Genomic DNA, 20,109 nt, shown 5'->3' on the forward strand with positions numbered 1-20,109 from the left:
AGAGACTGGGCATTTGTCAGGACCGATCATGTGTTCTTTTGTCATGTTTAGAAACTTATGCACCTATCTCTTAATTATATAGTCTAGATAACCATTGTCACAGAGTATATTCATGATTTTGTCCATTTCAGCAGGAAGATTACAATAGTGAGCAAATCCTCTGAGCTCTGTTCACAAGGATGTCGATTAAGGCAATTTTGTATCTCGTACGAGTATACTGCCCAGTGAAAGTAGGCTTCTGGTAGATGGATGTAGTGTTGGTCGAAATGGTTTCACGAAAGTTGCACAAGGTTTCACGAAAGATCCGCACGGCATAATTGCTGGAAGCTTGGCTGTGCTCTTGATGCTGGTCACCTTGTATGTTACAATCCTTGAACATCCCCTTTGTTCTTTTCACTCAATCATTTGCCTGACATCATCTTCCATCTGCTTGGAAATCAGCCGACATCACCACATGACATAAAAAGGTGCAAAAATGGATCCCCTTAACTACCGACCTATCAGCTTACTTCTAGTCATCAGCAAGGTGATGGAATCCATCATCACAGTTGATATGAAATCCTTCCTTTTCTCCAAGGGCCTCATCTCAGATCATCAATTCAGATGGAGACCAGATCACTGCACCTTGGATTTACTGTTTCTACTCACCCAACAATGGATGGACGCCCTCAATGTCAGACATAAGATGAAGGCCGTCTCTCTGGTCATATCTCATGCTTTTGATACAGTCTGGTGTCCTGCTTTGCTCTCCAGACTCTCTGCCTATGGCATCCAAGGCCAATTCTACACATGGCTTCCTGACTTACTCTACTCTCAGAGCCAATATGTGGCTCTCAACAAAATCCTCTCATATCCTCTCCCTGTCAAGGCTAGAGTGCACCGAGGCAGTGTTCTGGGCCCAGTCGATGAATTTTGCCAGGGTGTTGACAATAATTCGCCTCATCACAAAAGACACGCTGAGATCTTTAACGTCCACCAACAGTAATGTCGGCAAACAGGTCCTCCACATTAACGTCCTGCGAAGAATGGCGCACAGATAGATGCATCGACCTGCATGTGAAACACCAGGGTGCCAGTTTATAGATGGGACAACATTCAAATTCAGGCTAAATATCTCAAAAGTGAGTGCACAAACCTCAAAGCTACCCTGCCAGCGACACTGCAGTGAGCAAGTCATTAGAATGTGAATCCACTTGCATGCTTTCCCAACTTGATTTGACTCATTGTGGGAGAATAAAAACTCTTCCCAGTGCAAAGTTGCAAGCAAATTACGGATGTTGATCTCACTCCATCTGCCAAAACTTGACATGAGAAAAATGCTCAACCATTCATCCAGCTCATTTGCAGTAATGGCAGCTAAAAGTTTCAGTTGCAATATGTTATGTTCAAGCCATAGATTGCATTCGGAGGAGCTAGGAATCTAATATAGAAGTTTACATCTAATTACATAGTGGCGATCTCACAAAGATGTGTTCTAATCCATGGAAACGTTCGTGATTGGCGAGTGCCCCGATGCTCCGTCAAGATAATAGGGCTTCATCGCCTCAAAAGGGCTACTTCAGATGTAATGTCTCATGTTCTCTTAATTGCTTCGAAAAATTTCAACAATATGCATTCAATCACATTGAAGAATGTGCTGCCACCTTTCCACATTGGAAAATTGTCAAATATGCAGTGTATATTTCAGTGTAGATTTTGTACAACTCAAATATTCAGTGAATATACAGCAACTGAATAGAATATTCAGTGTAGATTTTGTACAACACGTGAGTTCAACAGGAGGCATTAGGTTTGTGCTAAAGGTTTATTTTACGTTGGTGCATTGCAGGACTAGAAAGTTATTACAGACATTACATTAGACAGACTAGACATTATTAGTTTATTTTACACCTTAAATTAAAATAATAAAATGAAAATCGCACCCATGTCCGAAGGAAGCGGTGCAGTTTGGCATTATTGTGCAATCCATATTTGTTACAGGACTCCCATATGCTGACAACTTTAGAACCCTATGGAATTACCTTTTAGAACCCATTACAATTACGCTTCAGAACCCTCTAGAATTCCACTTTTGAACACTTCACAATTAAACACAGTAGGTTAGAAAGGTTCTTCATTTTTGACGGATGCATGGACGGATGGAAAGACAGCCAAATATTGAAGCAACTTCACCACTTAAAAATCATCTTTACTCAATATCATAAACTTTAATTCTAAGTACAGTGAAACCTTGACTTACGAGTGCACCAACTTAGGAGTTTTCCGAGATACGAGCCGTCGCTCGGGCGGTTTATTGCTTTGAGATGCGAGCCGAGATCTGAGTTACAAGCTTACGCCACCCGCCACCAAGTGGGTTCCGGTCACGTGGTTATCTTGCCGTGCAAGCATCTCTGCCGTATATAGCTGCTGCTTTGTTTTCGCATTTTGGTTATTTTGGAAAATTTCTTAGTTTTAACCATGGGTCCTAAGAAATTGAGTGCCAAGGGCAGTACTGAGAAGAAGAAGAGGATGATGTGCTTGGATATAAAACACGCAATCGTCGAAAAACATGAGCGAGGTGTGCGTGTTGTCGACTTGGTGAGGCGGATGTGAAGGCAGCTGAAGATTTTATTATAACTTTTGCCGAACTGATAGAAGCCGAACGATACATCCCCCAGCAAATCTTCAACTGTGACGAGACAGGGCTCTTCTGGAAAAAGATGCCGAGGAGGACGTATATAACGGCAGAGGAGAAGAGCATGCCAGGCCACAACTTGTTCAGAGTGCCGGCGATAGCTCGCCTTCTCTTTGTGGAAAACACGGTGAGATCCTTAACATCCAACAACTAATGGGACGCAAACGGGGCGCCCAGTTTAGCGGTACACACATTGATGAATCACCCTGCCTGTGAAACACCGACATGACAGGTTATAGCTGGGTCGGGATTCAAACCCAGGCTGGACAGTTTAGAGTCAAGTGTGCGTACCTCCAGTCCAGGCCATCCTGCCAACTTGTATGCTGCATACACGTGAAATATAAAGCGCGAGATATTTTTATATATACTGTATATTTAAAAAAAAATTGGTGTGCTTTTTGGCGGGCTGGAACGGATTAATAGCATTTCAATGCATTTTAATGGGGAAATTTAATTTGAGAAACGAGCAAATTGAGTTACGAGCTCGGTCACAGAACGAATTAAACTCGTAAGTCAAGGTTTCACTGTATATGGAAATGTTACAAGCGGTTAATCATGAAAAAAGTTAATTAACCAGGAAAAAAAGTTTATTCCGAACAATATTTATCAAAGAGCAAAACCACTCATGTCAGGGACCACTCCCTATCCTGGATCGGGTCCAGGCCAAGGCTGTGCGACTGATTAATGATTCTACTTAGGTCGAGTTATCTCCAACCTTTGGCATATCATTGAGCAGTCGCTCTTCCCTGGGCCTCTTCTACCACTACTACCAGTCAGTACTATGTCCAACTCTCTTTCTGTCCCTCCACCTCTTCAGTGTCTAACAACTGTCTAGTTTCTACTCGTCACCCTTTTTGTGTCAACCTCCACTCCTTCCATGTCAACAGCCATGCCTTCTCCTCCTCCTTCCCCCACACTGCCTCTCCTTGGAACAGCCTCCCTAGCAACGTGTTCCCGACTCCTTTCATCTTGCAACAATTCAAGTTACAAATCAATCATCTAGAACCTGTTTAATTCTAACATTTTCCCCATCTTCTTTATTTGCTTTTTCACCTAGGGGGTCACTTTTCGTATTGGGCTCGACCCTTCCCCTGCACCGTTAAATACAAAAATAGGGGCAATACACCTGGGTGCTCACCTGGTAGATTAAACAGCATTTTCTATTGACTAAAGGTATTTTAAACCAATTTCAATGGTTGCTAGAAGACAGGGCAGCATTTTGAATCATACTAATATAATCACAATACTTTAAACAAACAAATACCTATGTTGGGGGGGAAACTCCCCCCCCTCCCCCATCCAAACACCCCAACCACGTATACCTCCTCAGACCCCAATTTTCTAATGCCTTGAACAAACATTGGTACATCACGGGTGATTAAGGTTGTGGTCAGGTTTAATTGAAATGGTGTATGTAGTTCCGAAAAGAGCAAATACCTACTTTGCAGGGGGGGTGGGGCAGCATATCCCCCCCACCCCCACCGTAGACCCCCTCAAGGCCCGATATTTTTTAATGCCGTGCAAAAATGTTATCATGGGTGGTGAAAGTTGTGGTCAAGTTTCATCGAAATAGTATGTAGTTTGAGGAAAAAGCGAATTCCTATTGGGGGAGGGGGGGGGGGGGGGGAAGCGCAGGGCAAACCTGGATCCACTTTGATCCCCGGTAAACCTTCTTCGGCCACGATTTTTTTTTTATGCCGTGAACAAACTTCAGTCAACATAAATATCATTTGTGTCAAGTTTGGTCATAATCCCTTCAGCGGTTTCGGAGAAGTTGCAAGTGTTTACGGACTAACGGACTGATGGAAGCTCCCCGGAACTTAGCTGCAGGGGTGTTAAAAATAAATAAAGACGAAGTATGGTAGTGGACAAGGAAAAAAAAAAACTTTTTCCTTTCAAATTGACATGGGTAAGGAATGTTTGGGTTAAGCTGGGACAGTTACCAAAATGTAAGAGTAAACTTGTGACCTAGATACGTGCAACACCTATTAACTGCAAATTACCATTCCACTTGAACGCTTGCAATTTTGAAGCCTTTTGGTCACATTACGAGGCACAAAAGTAGGTTATCAGCGAATCAAAATGAATTGTAAATAAACTGCACAGGGACAATGTAATATAAACCAGAGGTTTGCAAAGTGCTCGTATTCGGACCAAATTTGGTAAACTGTCAAAACTAGGAATGAACCCGGGAAACCTTGTGCGGTGAAGAAAGAACCCTCATGAAAAGCGGAGCCTCACAAGGATGATCCAATTTTTACTTTGGAAGGACGTTCCAAAAGCACAGGAAATGCCACCGTGTAATCGAATGTTGAACATACAGTTGGTTGAGGAGAAGGAAAAGTGTGTTGTGAAAATTAGATTCAAATTTTAGACCTTAAATTTAAATTCCTTTGTATTCTAAAAAGTATTCAAATTAGACCTCCAGACACGATCGACTTGCAAAGTTCTCACAAATGAAGCAGTAGCAAGTTTGATCCTTCGGTAAACTAATGAGCAACAGAAAAAAAAACATGGTAGGTAAATATCATTGGTTTACTCGGGCTGACAGGATGGCTTAGAAGTACACACACTTGCCTCTAAACTGCAGAGCCCGGGTTTGAATCCTGACAGCTATAAACTGTCATACCGATGTTGCACAGGCAAAGCGATTCACCAATGTGTGTGCCGTCCCTTGGATGGACGTTAAACGGGTGTCCCATCTGTCTGCATTCGTTGGGGCATGTTAAAGATCCCATGGTGTCATTCACAAAGAGTATGTGAGCTATCACCGACACCATTTGCAAATTCAAAATTCCTGCCAGAACCTACATGGGGTCATTGCATCAGCGGAACAGCTGTGCCTGAAGTCAATGACGATACCCCAGAGCCATGTGCTGCATACGAACGACGAAGAATGGTTTACTCCACATCAAAACGTGGTCTCAACCATAAATTGCTTACTGCAACCAGATGAGAGAAAATGGCACAGTTATAAATGTATTGGGCCAACCACATTTCACTGTTGGCCTCCAAAGACAGTCGCCAACTGGGTATCCTCCGTCGTACAAAGTTTATCCTTGGCACACCTAAACCCTTATCCACCTACAAGGCCTTCATCCGCAACTTGATGATGAATCAGATCATGCTCAGCCTGACCCTGTGGAAATAAAGGCCTTCAAGATAATTTGAATCTTCAAAACTGAAGCAGAGTCTACGGGCCTATCACTTTCACATCACAGAAAGGCCGAAGGTCTTTGTCTTCTACTGTCTAAATAATGTTTTTCCACCCTCTGCTCTTTCTGTGCTGTGCTTTGTCTTCACTACCCTCCACCTCACCGCCCCCCCCCCCCCTCCTCATCATCCACCAGACTTATGCAGGGAACACACAGTCCATCTACAACCCTCTTCTGTTGAAACTCCTGAAATCCAGGATCACTACTCACCTCAATTCATTTGTTCCTCTTTTTTTCCCCCACCTGTGGAACCAACTTCCACATCCTCTTCAATCTCATTCCTCATTACAGGTCTTCAAAACAGCTGTTCACCACCATTTCAGATCTTCCACAATCCAAAACGATTTTTTTTCTACCAACGTTTACCACCTACCCCCAACCCTCCCCCTTCCAAATTTCCAGTATTTTTGTCCCTCCCAAGACTTTCCTTCTGTGTCCATCCTGTGCATCCCATGCATCCTTTCCTGTACCCCATAACTTGCCACACCCATTGTTTGTCCAAGTCTCACTCAATATTGTATTTCAACTCCGATGTTGATGTCCCATCCTCGACACTACGCCCCCCACACCCCCGCCCCCTCTACTATTCATTTTGTTCTGTTACATCCTAATCTGTTCAGTGTGCCAGCTCTTCCATGAGCCTCTATGTACAAAAAAAATACTGTGGCATAATAGTGCAATCCTGAACAAAAATAACTTCAAGCAAATGTTCCACTAAAGTCCTGCAGGAACTCAGTGGAGTCTTGACCCATGAGGAAATCCTCCCCATTGGAATTGCACGAAATTAGATCCAATTTGGGGTCGGGGAAAGCGGGTGCAGACTATGATCCCGAGGATCCATCACGGACACTGCATCAACCTGCCTTTGAATGATGTCACCAACAATGTGTGTAATGGAAACCGCTTGCGTGGCATTACAAACATAGGCAGATGAATCACCGCACGACACATCAGATCAAGATAAGTTCTTAAATATGTTTACTACAGGTATTCTCTTGTCTTCCAAAAATTTAGTCCTGCTGACACATTTGAGCACTTCAAGATGTCTCTTGGTGCAAGTAGATACAGTCGTGGCCAAAAATATTGGCACCCTTGCACTTTTTTCAAATAACTCACAATTCTCTTAAAGAATACGTTGAAATTGACAAAAGTATTTGGTCCTCACAATTCTTTATTTCACTGTTAATATTACAGAATCTTTGTTTTTCATTCAGAACTTAAAATATCCTTTTAAATCGGGAAATAAAAAGAAATGGCATTGACAAAATTATTGACAGCCTGGACTTGATATTTGGTAGCACAGCCTTTGGACAAAATAACTGCAGTCAGGCGCTTCCTAGAGCCATGAATGAGCTTCCTACACCTCTCTACTGGTAATTGGGCCCACTCTTGTGCAAACTGCTCCAGTTCTCGCATATTTGAAGGATGCCTTCTCCCAACTGCTGTTTTCAGATCTCCCCACAGGCGCTCAATGGGATTTAGATCTGGACTCATTGCTGGCTACTTCAGAACAGTCCAGCGTTTTGTCTTGAACCATTCCTGGGTGCTTTTTGAAGTGTTTGAAGTCAAACATGGAGGAGGAAGCGTGATGGTCTGGGGCTCTTTTGCTGGATCCAGAGTCGGCGACTTGCACAGAGTGACTGGCACCCTGAACCAAAAGGACTACCACGGAATTTGCAGCGCCATTCAATACCCTCTGGTATATGCCTATTTGGTCAGGGGTTCATCCCACAGCAAGATAATGACCCTAAACACACCTCCAGGCTATGTCAAAACTACCTTCGAGGAAAAGAACAAGACGGTAGGCTTCAAATCATGGAATGGCCAGCACAGTCTCCAGATTTAAACCCCATCGAGCTGGTTTGGGATGAACTGGACAGAAGGGTGAAAGCAAAGCAACCTACAAGTGCAACACATTTGTGGGAACTTCTGCAATCGTGTTGGGAAGAACTTCCCAAACAATATTTGATTTCCATTGTAGAAATAATACCACGAGTGAATTCGGCAGTTATATCTGCAAAAGGTGGCTACTTTGCTGAGACAAAATTTTAAATTAAATTTTGTTAAACAAAATGATTCTGCGATTTCTTTTTTATCTCCAATTGTTTATTTGTTCTATGCTTAATTTCAGAGTACATTGAGACATTAAACTGTGTAAATTTCAATAAAAACTGGAAAAATTGAAGTGTTCTAAAACTTTTGACCAGTAGTGTGTGTATGTGTATATATATATATATATATATATATGTGTATATATATATATATGTGTATATATATATATATATATATATATGTATATATATATATATATGTATATATATATATATATATATATATATATATATATATATATATATATATATATATATATATATATATATATATATATATATATATATATATATAGAGAGAGAGAGATAGATAGATAGATAGATAGATAGATAGATAGATATATATATATATATATATATATATATATATATATATATATATATATATATACATCAGACCCATTTGTTGAAAGCTTTAGACTAGGGGTTCCCAACCTGGAGTGCCCGCACACCCAGTGGGTGCAAGATGGAATATCTGGGGGTGCGACAAAGAGTGGCTTGTGTCCTTTTCGTCATGTGTCACAAGTCATCACTCAGCCATCTGCCAGTTTGCCTTTTGACCACTCAATAATATTAAAATTGTGTGTATTATTTTTTCATCAACCACTGTCACAACGGGAACCCAACGGGTTCAATGGGTCGTCTCGTGTATTTATATAATTTTTTATGTGTAGCTTAAATTGCTTCCCCATGACGAAAAATCACCGCACGCCACTGCAAACAACGTCTTAAACCAACAGTCAAGCATGTGCCACTCCGTATACTTTATTCATTTTTTTGGTCTTTTTTCAGGACAAACTCTTATCGTGTAGCAACTTGTTGTAACCTGTATACACAATTGTGTACTTTTTACATATTTTTATATTTTTTCTCATATTAGCTCATATTTTTCTCTTTCTGTTTTGCAGATTAACCCTTCATCATGTCAAAAAGAAGGAAATGGAATGATGACTACGTGCGCTTTGGTTTCACTTGCATAACGGGAAATGATGGCTTGCAAAAACCCCAGTGCACTCTTTGTAGCGTTGTGTTTTCCAACTCAAATCTGAAACCATCTAAGCTTCAAGAGCACTTCAAGAACAAGCATGGCGGAGCTGATGTTGAAGGACATGATGTTGGGTCATTGAAAATCAAAAGAGCCCGTTTTGATTCTGTAGGAACTCTTCCAAAGTTGGGTTTCGTTTCTTTTGAAAAACCACTACTTCTTGCTTCATACCAAGTGGCATATGCAGTGGCCAAATCCAAGAAGCCCCATACAATTGCAGAAGGTCTCATCAAGCCATGTGCACTGGAAATGGCAACAACTATCCTGGGCAAAGAAGCAAGAAAAAAATTTGAACAGGTGCCCCTCTCAAATAATGTCATTCACAACCAAATCAGTGATTTGAGTGAAGATATTTTGGACCAAGTCATCTCAGATATCAGAGCTAGTCCTCTTAAAATCTCTATTCAGTTGGATGAGTCAACTGATGTCTCCAGTTGTTGTCAACTCATCACATTAGTGAGGTACGTCAATGATGGTGCTGTGAAGGAAGATTTCCTGTTTTGTGAAGATTTGAAAACAAGCACAACTGCAAAGGATGTGATGCAGCTGGTGAAAGACTTCTTTGCCAAACATGATTTAGATATCAAAGTCATTGGTTCTGTGTGCACTGACGGAGCACCTGCAATGCTTGGAAATAAATCTGGCTTTTCTGCATTGATGAAAAAGGAGATTCCAGACTTGCAAGTTACCCATTGTTTTCTTCATCAGCATGCTTTGGCATCAAAAACATTGCCTCCAAATTTGAAGAAAGTCCTTAATACTTGTGTGAAGATCATCAACTGGATCAGGGGGCGAGCTTTGAAAGTTCGCATCTTGAAATCATTTTGTGAAGATCTGGGAAGTGAGCATTCAGTTTTGCTTTTCCACACAGAAGTCCATTGGTCATCACGAGGACAAGCTTTAACCCGCTTCTTTGAACTGCGGGAAGAAATCAAAGTTTTTCTGGAAGAGTGTGAATGTGATCTGGTTGGGGCATTGGAATCACAGCAATTTGCCCAAATGCTGGCTGACTTAGCTGACATTTTCACTCATATGAATGACCTGAGTGTTTCTCTTCAAGGAAAAGGGATAAACATATTGAAGGCTTGTGAAAAGTTGAATGCCTTCAAAGAAAAGTTACGTCTTTGGTGTCAAAGGATGGAAAGAGGCAATCTCTCAAATCTTCCTTCACTTGAAGAGATGGTTGATGATGCTGGATCCATAACTCCTACTGTGCATGAAGAAATTGTGGCTCATTTGGAAATGCTGTCAGAATCGTTTGATGGATATTTTGCTGCTGGAGACCTGAAGATTTCAGAAAAATTGATCATGCATCCATATTCCTACAATATGGAGAAAATGTCAAATGATGAAGAACTGAAGGAAGACCTTATTGATTTGCGGACAAATCGAGCTCTTGAAATGCAATTTGAAAGCAAGACTTTAGAGGAGCTTTGGGGTGCAGCACTGGATATGTTCCCAAGACTTGGTGGAAAAGCACTCCGTGTCCTCATTCCATTTGCAACGACATGCTTGTGTGAATCTGGATTCAGTTCTCTTTTGTCAATCAAGACAAAATCTAGGAATCGCCTGAATCCACAGGCAGACCTGCGGATCGCAATCAGCAAGAAAGTTCCACGTTTTGACAAAATCATGAAAGAGAAGCAGAACAAAGAAATCATTGAATTTTATGTTCACAATTGGGATTGCTTTTACTTTTTCAAATTTTTTCTGTGTAAATTAAAATCGAATTATTCAATTTATATTTGCATTTCATGCACTGAGTTAAAATCTTATTTTTTGAGTTCAATTTGTTCACCTGCAGTATTGTATGTGGTTCAATGTGTGGTTCAAAAATATAGAAGTCATTGAATTTTATGTTCACAATTGGGATTGATTTTACTTTCATTTTTTTTCTGAATAAATTAGAATCTAATTGCTCAATTTATATTTTCATTTCATGCACCGAGTTAAAATCTTATTTTTTAGTTCAATTTGTTCACCCACATTATTGTATGTGGTTCAATTTGTGGTTCAAAAATTTGACTTCTTCATTTTCAAATGTGATATTACTTTTGTAGGGGGTGCAAACATTAATCAAATATTTCCTAGGGGTGTGGGGCATAGAAAAGGCTGGGAACCACTGCTTTAGACATTCTCAATAATGAAAATTTGCACCTTTTTGGTTGAGTCTGCTTAAGGAAACATGAATAGAACCAGAATATGTTACAGATTTCAACCATTGCAACCCCAAGAAGATGCTTCCCAAGTATTTCCAACACGTCAAATGTAGAACAAGAGGCAAAAAGAATTTAGTCAACTGCTATACAACAATCAAGGGTGCTTAAGATTCAGTACCTCACCCTCACTGCAGTCAATCTGATCATGCTTCAGTTTTCCTGATACCAGCAAATAAACAGGAACTCCAAGTGTTCAAAGCCTGTTGTAAGGACCATGCAGTGCTGGTCAGAAGAACCCATTGCTCAGCTCCAAGGGTGTTTCGAGACAACAAATTGGAACATATTCAAAGCCTCACCTGTTGATCTGGATAAATACACAGACACTTACCCATTACGTGAAGTTTTGTGTCGACACCTGTGTTCCAACTAAATTGGTCCGGAGCTACCCTGACCAAAAGCCGTGGTTCAACAGGGATGTTCGTGAAACTACAGGCGAAGGCTGACAGATTCAAAGCATTTGATGAATACATGTACAAAAGTTCACGCTACAACCTGGAGAGGGCCATCAAGGCTGCCAAGCAGCAATACAGAGACAAGCTGGATGATCAATTCAAGGTGAAGGATTCATGCTGGCTGTGGCAGGGGCTCCAGGCGGTCAACATCATACAAGGCGAAATTCAAGGAAGTTGATCGCTCTGATGCCAAGTTGCCAGACACTCCAAACGACTTGTACGCCTGTTTTGACAAGGTCAACACTGAACCACGCCAACCTCGTGAAATTGATTCTGAGGCTACCACTCTGGAAGTCATCCAGTCCGACGTGAGTAATACTATTTCTCGGGTGCAGGCTCATAAAGCCACTGGCCCTGATGGAATTCCATCTCATGCCCTTAGCTGCTGTGCAGATCAGCTATCTTCAGTTTTCACTGACATTTTTAATCTGTCACAATAATTATGTATCATTCCAATATGTTTCAAAAAATCTGTCATCATACCAAAACCGAAAAGGTGTCCGGCTATGTGCCTAACAGATTACCGGCCAGTGGCACCAACATCTTACTATAATTCACCAAATGTCCGTCCGTCTCTCTGTCTGTTCGAAGGTACCGTGAAAACTGCTGAACCAATCGCAAAGATATTTTGGGTTGATAATCCTGGGATCTCCAGGAGTAAAATAGGCTATTTAGTTTTCCCAATTTCAGCTTTAGTCTCCAGCATTCTCAGGTTTGGACTCCCGCATAACATTAGCGTTCGCATAACGTTCATTGTTCTCATTGTGACGATGTTGCTTTGCCGGGTGCCGCACAAACGGCTGCACCGATCACTGCATGGCTGCACCGATCACTGCACGGCTGCACCGATCGAACTCGGTGACCTCGGCCAAAGACCTTTTATAAGGACCCGGGTTGAATCCCTGCTTGGGAGAATTCTAACCCATTTCAACTGAAGGAAACACGTATCGGGAGTACATACGACATAGCGATTGTGAACACGATTAGTTTAATCTCGACATGAGAGAATTCCACATAGCTATTTGGGCGGTGAATAGGCTAACAGATCGCTGTCTCCATCGATCTTGTCAAGGCTGTAACAGCTATCGGCTCAAAATCCTTTTAACTGTTGATTTGGAAGTTTTTACAATGAAAGAAACACGTATCGGGAGTACATACGACATCAGGAGTACTAACTGCACGTGTCTTCAGTATCAAGCTTAAATCTCTCATGGTGGATCTGAAGAGCGGAATCCTTGGAGAAGTGGTGGGCTACTTCGGCATGAAGGAGGATCAGAAATGTGGACTCCCACACTGCCACATCCTGCTGATACTTGCTCCCGCATGACGTTATTTTCCCGGGTGCCGCACAAACGGCTGCACCGATCGAGATTTAACGGATGTTTATATAAATCGTTTAAAAGAAAAAAAGCCTTCAATTTCTGATATTTAGCCTTTTCATTTGGGCCTCTCAATTGAAGCCCCACCCATAGGGCGGGTACCGTTGCTAGTAGGTCATAATGAAATGTTTTGAAAGGTTGATATTGTCTCACATCAAGTCTGTCATTCCTGTAACTCCAGACCCGTTTAAGTTTGCCAATCGGTCAAACTGGTCTGTTGATGACGCTGTCTTACTGGCCCTCCACACCACTATGACACCTGGATAAGCATAATACCTATGTGAGGATGCTTTTTGTCCACTACAGTTCTGCTTTTAATACCATTATTCCCTCTAAATTATTTGTGAAACTTCGAGATATTGGACTGTTATTTTATTTGTAACTGAATTTTAGGCTTTTAAGTGACAGGCCACAGGTGGTGAAGATTGGCAGCTGTATGTCCTCACCACTTGTTTTGAACACAGGGCCTCTGCAAGGTTGTGTTTTAAGTCATCTGCTGGATTTAGTTTTTACTTACGATTGTGTTGCTAGTCGAGAAAACGACTTCCTGGTAAAATCTGCGGATGACACGACCTTAATTGGCCTGATCATGAATGACGACGAATCGGCGTACAGAGATGAGGTTCAGGACCTGACAGAGTGGTGTTCAGCCATCAATCTTGAACTGAACGGAAGCAACACTAAGGAAGTTATCGTGGATTTTAGGAAATCTTGTGTTACACATGCCCCAATCAGCAGTGATGGTCAAGATGTTGAGACCGAGTTATTTTGCATTCTTGAGCATCCACATTTCATCCGATATGTCCTGGATTCTGAATGCTGGAAGTATCATTAAAAAGGCACAGCAGCACCTGTACTTTCTTAGACGGCTGAAAAAATTTGGTATGCATCGCGATGTTTTAGTAAACTTTTCCCAGTGTCATCGTATTTTACCTCCGCCACTTAAGGTGGAAATTATGTTTTCACCCCTGTCTGTCTGTGTTTGTCTGTCTGTGTGTTTGTTTGTGAACAGGATATCTCAAAAGTTGCAGAAGGATTCAGACGAAATTTGGTGTGGAGGTTGGGTCCGCTACGCGCTTCAGCACTCGATAGTCTCGTTCTGTGAACTTGTGGGGCCTAGCACTTCACGGCTGAGCTGTTGATGCTCCTAGACGTTTCCACTTCACAATAACAGCACTTACAGTTGACCGGGGCAGCTCTAGCAGGGCAAAATTTAAGATGCCGAAATTCAAAATGCCGAAAGTCAGCCTCTCTGGACCAAAAGTAAAAGCTCCAGACATCGATGTTGAGCTACCAAAAGCAGAAGTCGATGCAACAACAACACAATTTAAAGGAAACATCAAGGTTCCAGATGTGGATGTCAAGGCAACAGATCTGAAAATCAAGGCACCAAATATTGATCTCAAAGCTCCGGATTTGGATATTAAAGGGCCCAAAGGAGAGCTTGACATTGAGGGCGCAGACATCAATATAGAAGGCCCTGATGGAAAGTTCAAAATGCCCCATGTTAAAATCCCAAAATTTGGATTTTCTCTTCCAAAGTTCCATGGTCCTGATGTGGATAGTGATATAAGCTTGCCAAGTGGGCATTTGGATGTTGATGTGGCAGATGTGAATGTGGATATGAAAGCCCCAGATATTGACATGAAGTTGAAAGGCCCAGATGTCAATGTTGACCTTCCTGATGCTGAGGGAAAGGAATTCAAGGTGAAGATGCCCAAGATTGACATGTCTGGACCAACGTTTTCTTCCCCTGATTTTGACCTTGACTTGAAAGGTCCAGGGATAAAAGGAGATGTGGATGTTTCACTGCCGAAAATGGAAGGAGATCTCAAAGCTCCAAATTTTGATGTTGATCTTGAAGCTCCTGATGTGAGTTTTGAGGTTCCAGGAGGGAAGTTTAAAATGCCAAAATTCAAAATGCCTAAAGTCAGTCTCACTGCACCAAAAATAAAAGCTCCAGACATCGATTTTGAGCTCCCCAAAGCAGATTTTGATGTTTCAACTCCACAAATGAAAGCAGACATTAAGGTTCCAGATGTGGCTATCAAGACTCCAGAAGTCGATATCCAGGTTCCAGATGTGGATGTCAAGACCCCATATCTGAAAATCGAAGGACCAAATATTGATCTCGAAGCTCCTGATTTGGGCATTAAAGGTCCAAAAGGAAGCCTTGATGTTGAGTGTCCAGATATAGGCATCCTATGATGGTGCCACATTGAAAGTCACTAAGCTCTTCAGTATGGCCCATTCCACTGCTTGTCCATGGAGATTGCATGGATGTGTGCATGATTATATATACCTGACAGCAATGGGTGTGGCTGAAAAAGCCGAATCCACCAATTAGGAGGCATGTCCGGTCCGCATACTTTTGGCCATGTAGAGTGTGTGTGTGTGTGTGTGTGTGTGTGTGTGTGTGTGTGTGTGTGTGTGTGTGTGTGTGTGTGTGTGTGTGTGTGTGTGTATGTATGTATATATATATATATATATATATATATATATATATATATATATATATATATATATATATATATATATATATATATATATATATATATATATATATATATATATATATATATATATATATATACATATTACATATATAAGATTGTGAATGTGGTGTCTGTCTGTGCGTTTGTCTCATTTCCAGTGGCTGCTTCAAACACATTCTTTGAAAAGCTGCACACAAAGGCAAAGTTCAGCATTCACTTTTGAAATGATGCGAGAACAGGCATGAATAATGATGCCAAATTTTATTTGACAAGCAGGATATTCCCCTCTTTATAGACAAATCCAAGCTCCTCCATCCAATGTTGTACCACCATTTCATGGAGGGCAGTACAAGTTGCTCAGAACTTTGGCTCTGAGTGAAACCAAAAGCACAAACAATTCATCTTTTTAAAGTCCATGAAATAATTTAAATCGATAGATTACCTTAACCCTTTCCCTTCACTGGGGACAGGTGCTTTGCTTGCTTTTCCCATCACTGGGGACGGGTACTTTTGATGATCTTTTATAATTCTGACATTTCTTTCATGCCGGCCTAATTTTGCCCTTTTATTTGACATTGAATACCAACAGTGATCATGAACCAAATATCCTTTGACCAACCCATTTGTTTTTCATTCAACACTTTCTAACAACAAAGCTATGTTCAGTTCTTTCAAATACCACTACAAGAGCATAATATAAAATTAATGAGGATTTGCCTGTTTTTTTAAAAGAGCACTAGTTTTAAAGCAAAGCAAAGTGGCTTTGCTAGAATCATCAACGTACGTACTTGGGCAACAAGAGTTTCCACTGTACTTCAAAGTATAGCGATCTCAGCACAAATCTTATTTGCTTTGGCAAGCAAATGTGCTTTCTTGATGAAAGGATCAAATTTGTTTTGGAAAACTTGCGTGTCAAACTAGCCTGTCCAAACATGTTTCTATTAACAACAAAAAAAATAAACTCAGCATGGATAAAGCAGCAGGACAGATGTGTTGATGGCTTTTCTGGAAAAAATAAATTTTCAAAATTCCAGCCACACTAACCACAATGAAAATTTTTACTTGCACAACAGTCAAGCACAAAGGAATCAAAGAATTCTTCATTTTGCATACCCCAGGAAATGACGTCACTTCTGAAAGATATGATATGTCCATGTATCTGGAATAGTAATCCACTGACACATGAAAACCAAAATCATTCACATTCACCAAGCATTACTAAATGAGACCAAATCCTGCCTCGTCATCCAACTTATATATCTTGGACATGACAAATAAAATACCACAGAGGCAAAATATGAAATGAGACGTGCTGAATAGATGGAGGCTCAAGCAGACTGAATGAGAAAATGTAATTGCAGTGGGTCAGTTATCATTTGTGATTAGTGTATCAGGAGCACCATTAAAAATTGAGAAATGAAATTTGCAATTTTAAAAAGTTACCTTTCTCTGTAACCACTGTCCTTCCTTCTCTCTATCAGGTATCTCATCTTTCTCACTTCAGTCGTTCAAATGAACCGCCTCAACTACATACACCATCTCGTATATTCTGTTCCTCTTAATGTCATTGTCACTCATTTAAGTGTAATTGCATCTTGTGTATGTGGACTGCCCACTCTTTGGAAATTTGTGAACTTGCTGCCCTTAGCCAATTAGTTCCCTCATGAGCCTAGACCAGTGTATGACAAGAAGAAAAATACATAAAGTCAAAGCCCCCACCAGCCCACCGTAGTTATAGTAATTTTGCTGTACTGAGTTAAAGGCTGTCAGTCGACGATCTTTGGTTAGATGACAAAGCAAAATATTCTGCATATGTGTACTCATGTATTGTCTTTGTGCCAAGTTGGAAGAAAATCGGTCCGAATCGGTCAATACATATCCGAGAAATGGATGGGGACAAGTCTAAGTAACAAAATGGCTACCAGTCACCATATTGGATCTGTACTCGAAAAGAAATGACGTGCATATGTAACCCATCATTCATTATCTGTGTGCCAAATTTGAACAAGATCGGTAAATGCATGTCCGAGAAATGGTCGAGGACGTGGTCAATATCGCGTTTTTTTTTGTTGTTTTTTTTTTACAACTAAAACAGCCGCCAGTCCACCACTCGGCCTGAGTAAACTCAGTGGTCTTTCTGTCTTCTACTGACTCTTATCCGGCCTCGCTCCCCCAGCTCTATCTGTGCTCTGTCCCCCAAATATTCCTGCAGGACGCACAAGATCTGCCAGCAACCCTCTTATGGTTAAACTGCCAAAATCAAGACCCTCTGCTCACCTTCACTATTTCATCCTTCTTTTCTCCCACCTCGAGAACAAACTCCCACACTCTCTTCAATCCCTCTCCTCCCTCCAGGTCTCTAAAACAGCTGTTCACCACCATCTCTCATCTTCCCCCAAACAAAACCTTGATCTTTTCTACCCCTAGTTAAGACACCCCAAATCCACCTCTTTAGATCCCCAACTTCTTTCCTGAAATTCCTAGAAGTGTTCATTTGCTTTATACCGTGTACCCCCCTTGCTCCTCCCCCTTCCACAAACCTACCGACATCCCTGTTCTCTTCTGTTGTTGTGCTTGTGTGCTTCCCTCTCTCCAACTCTTGTCTCCCGCTCCCTTCATTGCACGTTTTGTGTGTCTGTGCAGGTTTTCATGTTCAATGTGTTGGCTTTTACATGAGCCTCAATTCTGTATACCAAAAAATATATATATATATCTTGATGGCACAATCCAATCAGTTCATCGTTGCATCATATATACTTAAATACCAAGTTATTTCAAAATCCCATCACTTGTTCACAACTTGGTGTGGCAACATAATTTTCACTTGACCTCTGAACTTTGACCCCAAAATCTAATCAGTTCATGTTTTTTTATCATTATATATACCTGCACCACGCTTGATTTAAATCCATTGAGCTGTTCTCAAATTATCACATTTTCACCTGACATGACCTCTGACCTTCGACCTCTTGACCCCAAAATGTAATCAGTTGATGTTTAAATCATTATACATACCTATACCAAGCTTGATTTAAATCCCTTCAGCTGTTCTCAAGTTATCACATTTTTACCTGACATGACTTCTGACCTTTGATCTCTTGATGCCATAATCCAATCAGTTCATCATTGCATCACATATACTTTTACAAAATTTGTTCAAAATCCCATCACTTGTTCACAAGTTGGTATGGCAACATAAATTTTACCTAACATGACCTCTGACCTTTGGCATTTGACCTTGACTCCAAAATCTAATCAGTTCATCTTTAACTCATTATAAATACCTGCACCAAGTTTGACCAAGATCCCTTCAACCGTTCTTACGGTATCACGGTAACAAAATAATTATAACAACATGACCTCGGATCTTTAAAAAAAGGAAAATCAAATCAGTTCATCTTTACATCAAAATACATACCTATACCAAATTTGGGCAGAATCCCATCACTGGTACACAAGTCATCGCGGTAACATAATTTTTACCCAACATAACCTCTGACCTTAAGACCCCAGAAAAAAAAAATCTGAGCTCTGACCTCATGACCCCAAAATATAAGTTCATCTTTACGTCATTAGACATACCTGCACGAACTTTGACGAAGATCCCTTCAGGCTTTCTCAAGTTATCGTGGTAACAAAAACCTATCACAGATGGACGACAGACAGATGGACGGATGGATGGACAACCTGAAAACATAATGCCTCAGGTGACCTTAAAAATGTCAAAGTCAAAAAAGTTATGTCAACCCTGGATAATTTGTATTCCCATTATTGATGCAAAATTTCATTCCGAAAGTCCCAACCAGCTCTAAGATACAGCTCGAAAATTGTCAGGGGAAAAAAACAAAAACAAAACAAAACAAAACACTAAATAGTAATTTAGTACTCTTATGGGTCTAAAACTCTGAATGATCGTTTTAAGGCCATTTTCCCAGCTAGAGCAGGGGATAGCCTTGCGGGCCCCATGACAATCATGGTTCCCTGTTTTGAGGCAATGTTTTTATGGCCGGATGCCCTTCCCGACGCCAACCCTTAGTCGCCTCTTACGTTGCGCAGGGATATGATGTACCTATTCTAAATCGGGGTGCACCGGGATCATTCATCCAGCAAGCTGGTACTCAATTTGCCGACCGTGGAAGGATGACAGGCTGAGTCAACCCCCCTGGCATTAATTCAGCGATCGACCGGGATTCGAACTCAGGATCCTCGGATCCCAAGCCTGCGCCCTTACCACAAAGCCAACACCTGGCTCTAGGGGTCTAAAACTCTGAAGTACAATTAAAACTTGGGGGCACCAATTGTAGAAACAAATCCTACAACAGGTATAGCCTATAGGAGTAGGCTTGATTACCTTCACCATCAATTCAAAAATGGATAAACGCAAAAATGGGGAAATAATAATCAAACAATACGGTTCAGTGTTAATTTAATACCAAAACTCACACCTAACCAAAAAAACAAAATATGTGTTAGAAACAGGGGTCCACACCCAATGGGTGTTTGAATTGGCCATTTGCCA

At 41.0% G+C, this 20,109-nt stretch overlaps 2 protein-coding genes across 9 annotated transcripts in view; one reads left to right on the forward strand and one right to left on the reverse strand.

Moving 5' to 3' along the window:
- The window catches only part of LOC137439901 (plasma membrane calcium-transporting ATPase 3), a 480,661-nt gene that overhangs the window by 335,787 nt on the left and 124,765 nt on the right, over positions 1–20,109 (reverse strand). The gene's annotated exons all lie outside the window — the stretch shown is intronic.
- On the forward strand, positions 14,314–15,303 carry LOC144889894 (uncharacterized). Its single transcript, XM_078771102.1, has one exon. It carries the CDS (start codon positions 14,314–14,316, stop codon positions 15,301–15,303), a length of 990 nt encoding a protein of 329 aa, XP_078627228.1.

The sequence above is a fragment of the Myxine glutinosa genome, chromosome 1, assembly GCF_964187855.1.
Source record: "Myxine glutinosa chromosome 1, kmMyxGlut1.1, whole genome shotgun sequence".
In the NCBI taxonomy this organism is placed as follows: domain Eukaryota; kingdom Metazoa; phylum Chordata; class Myxini; order Myxiniformes; family Myxinidae; genus Myxine; species Myxine glutinosa.

Coding starts and splice junctions, on each gene's coding strand:
- LOC144889894 (XM_078771102.1), top strand. CDS start 14,314: ATGCCGAAATTCAAAATGCCGAAAGTCAGCCTCTCTGGACCAAAAGTA.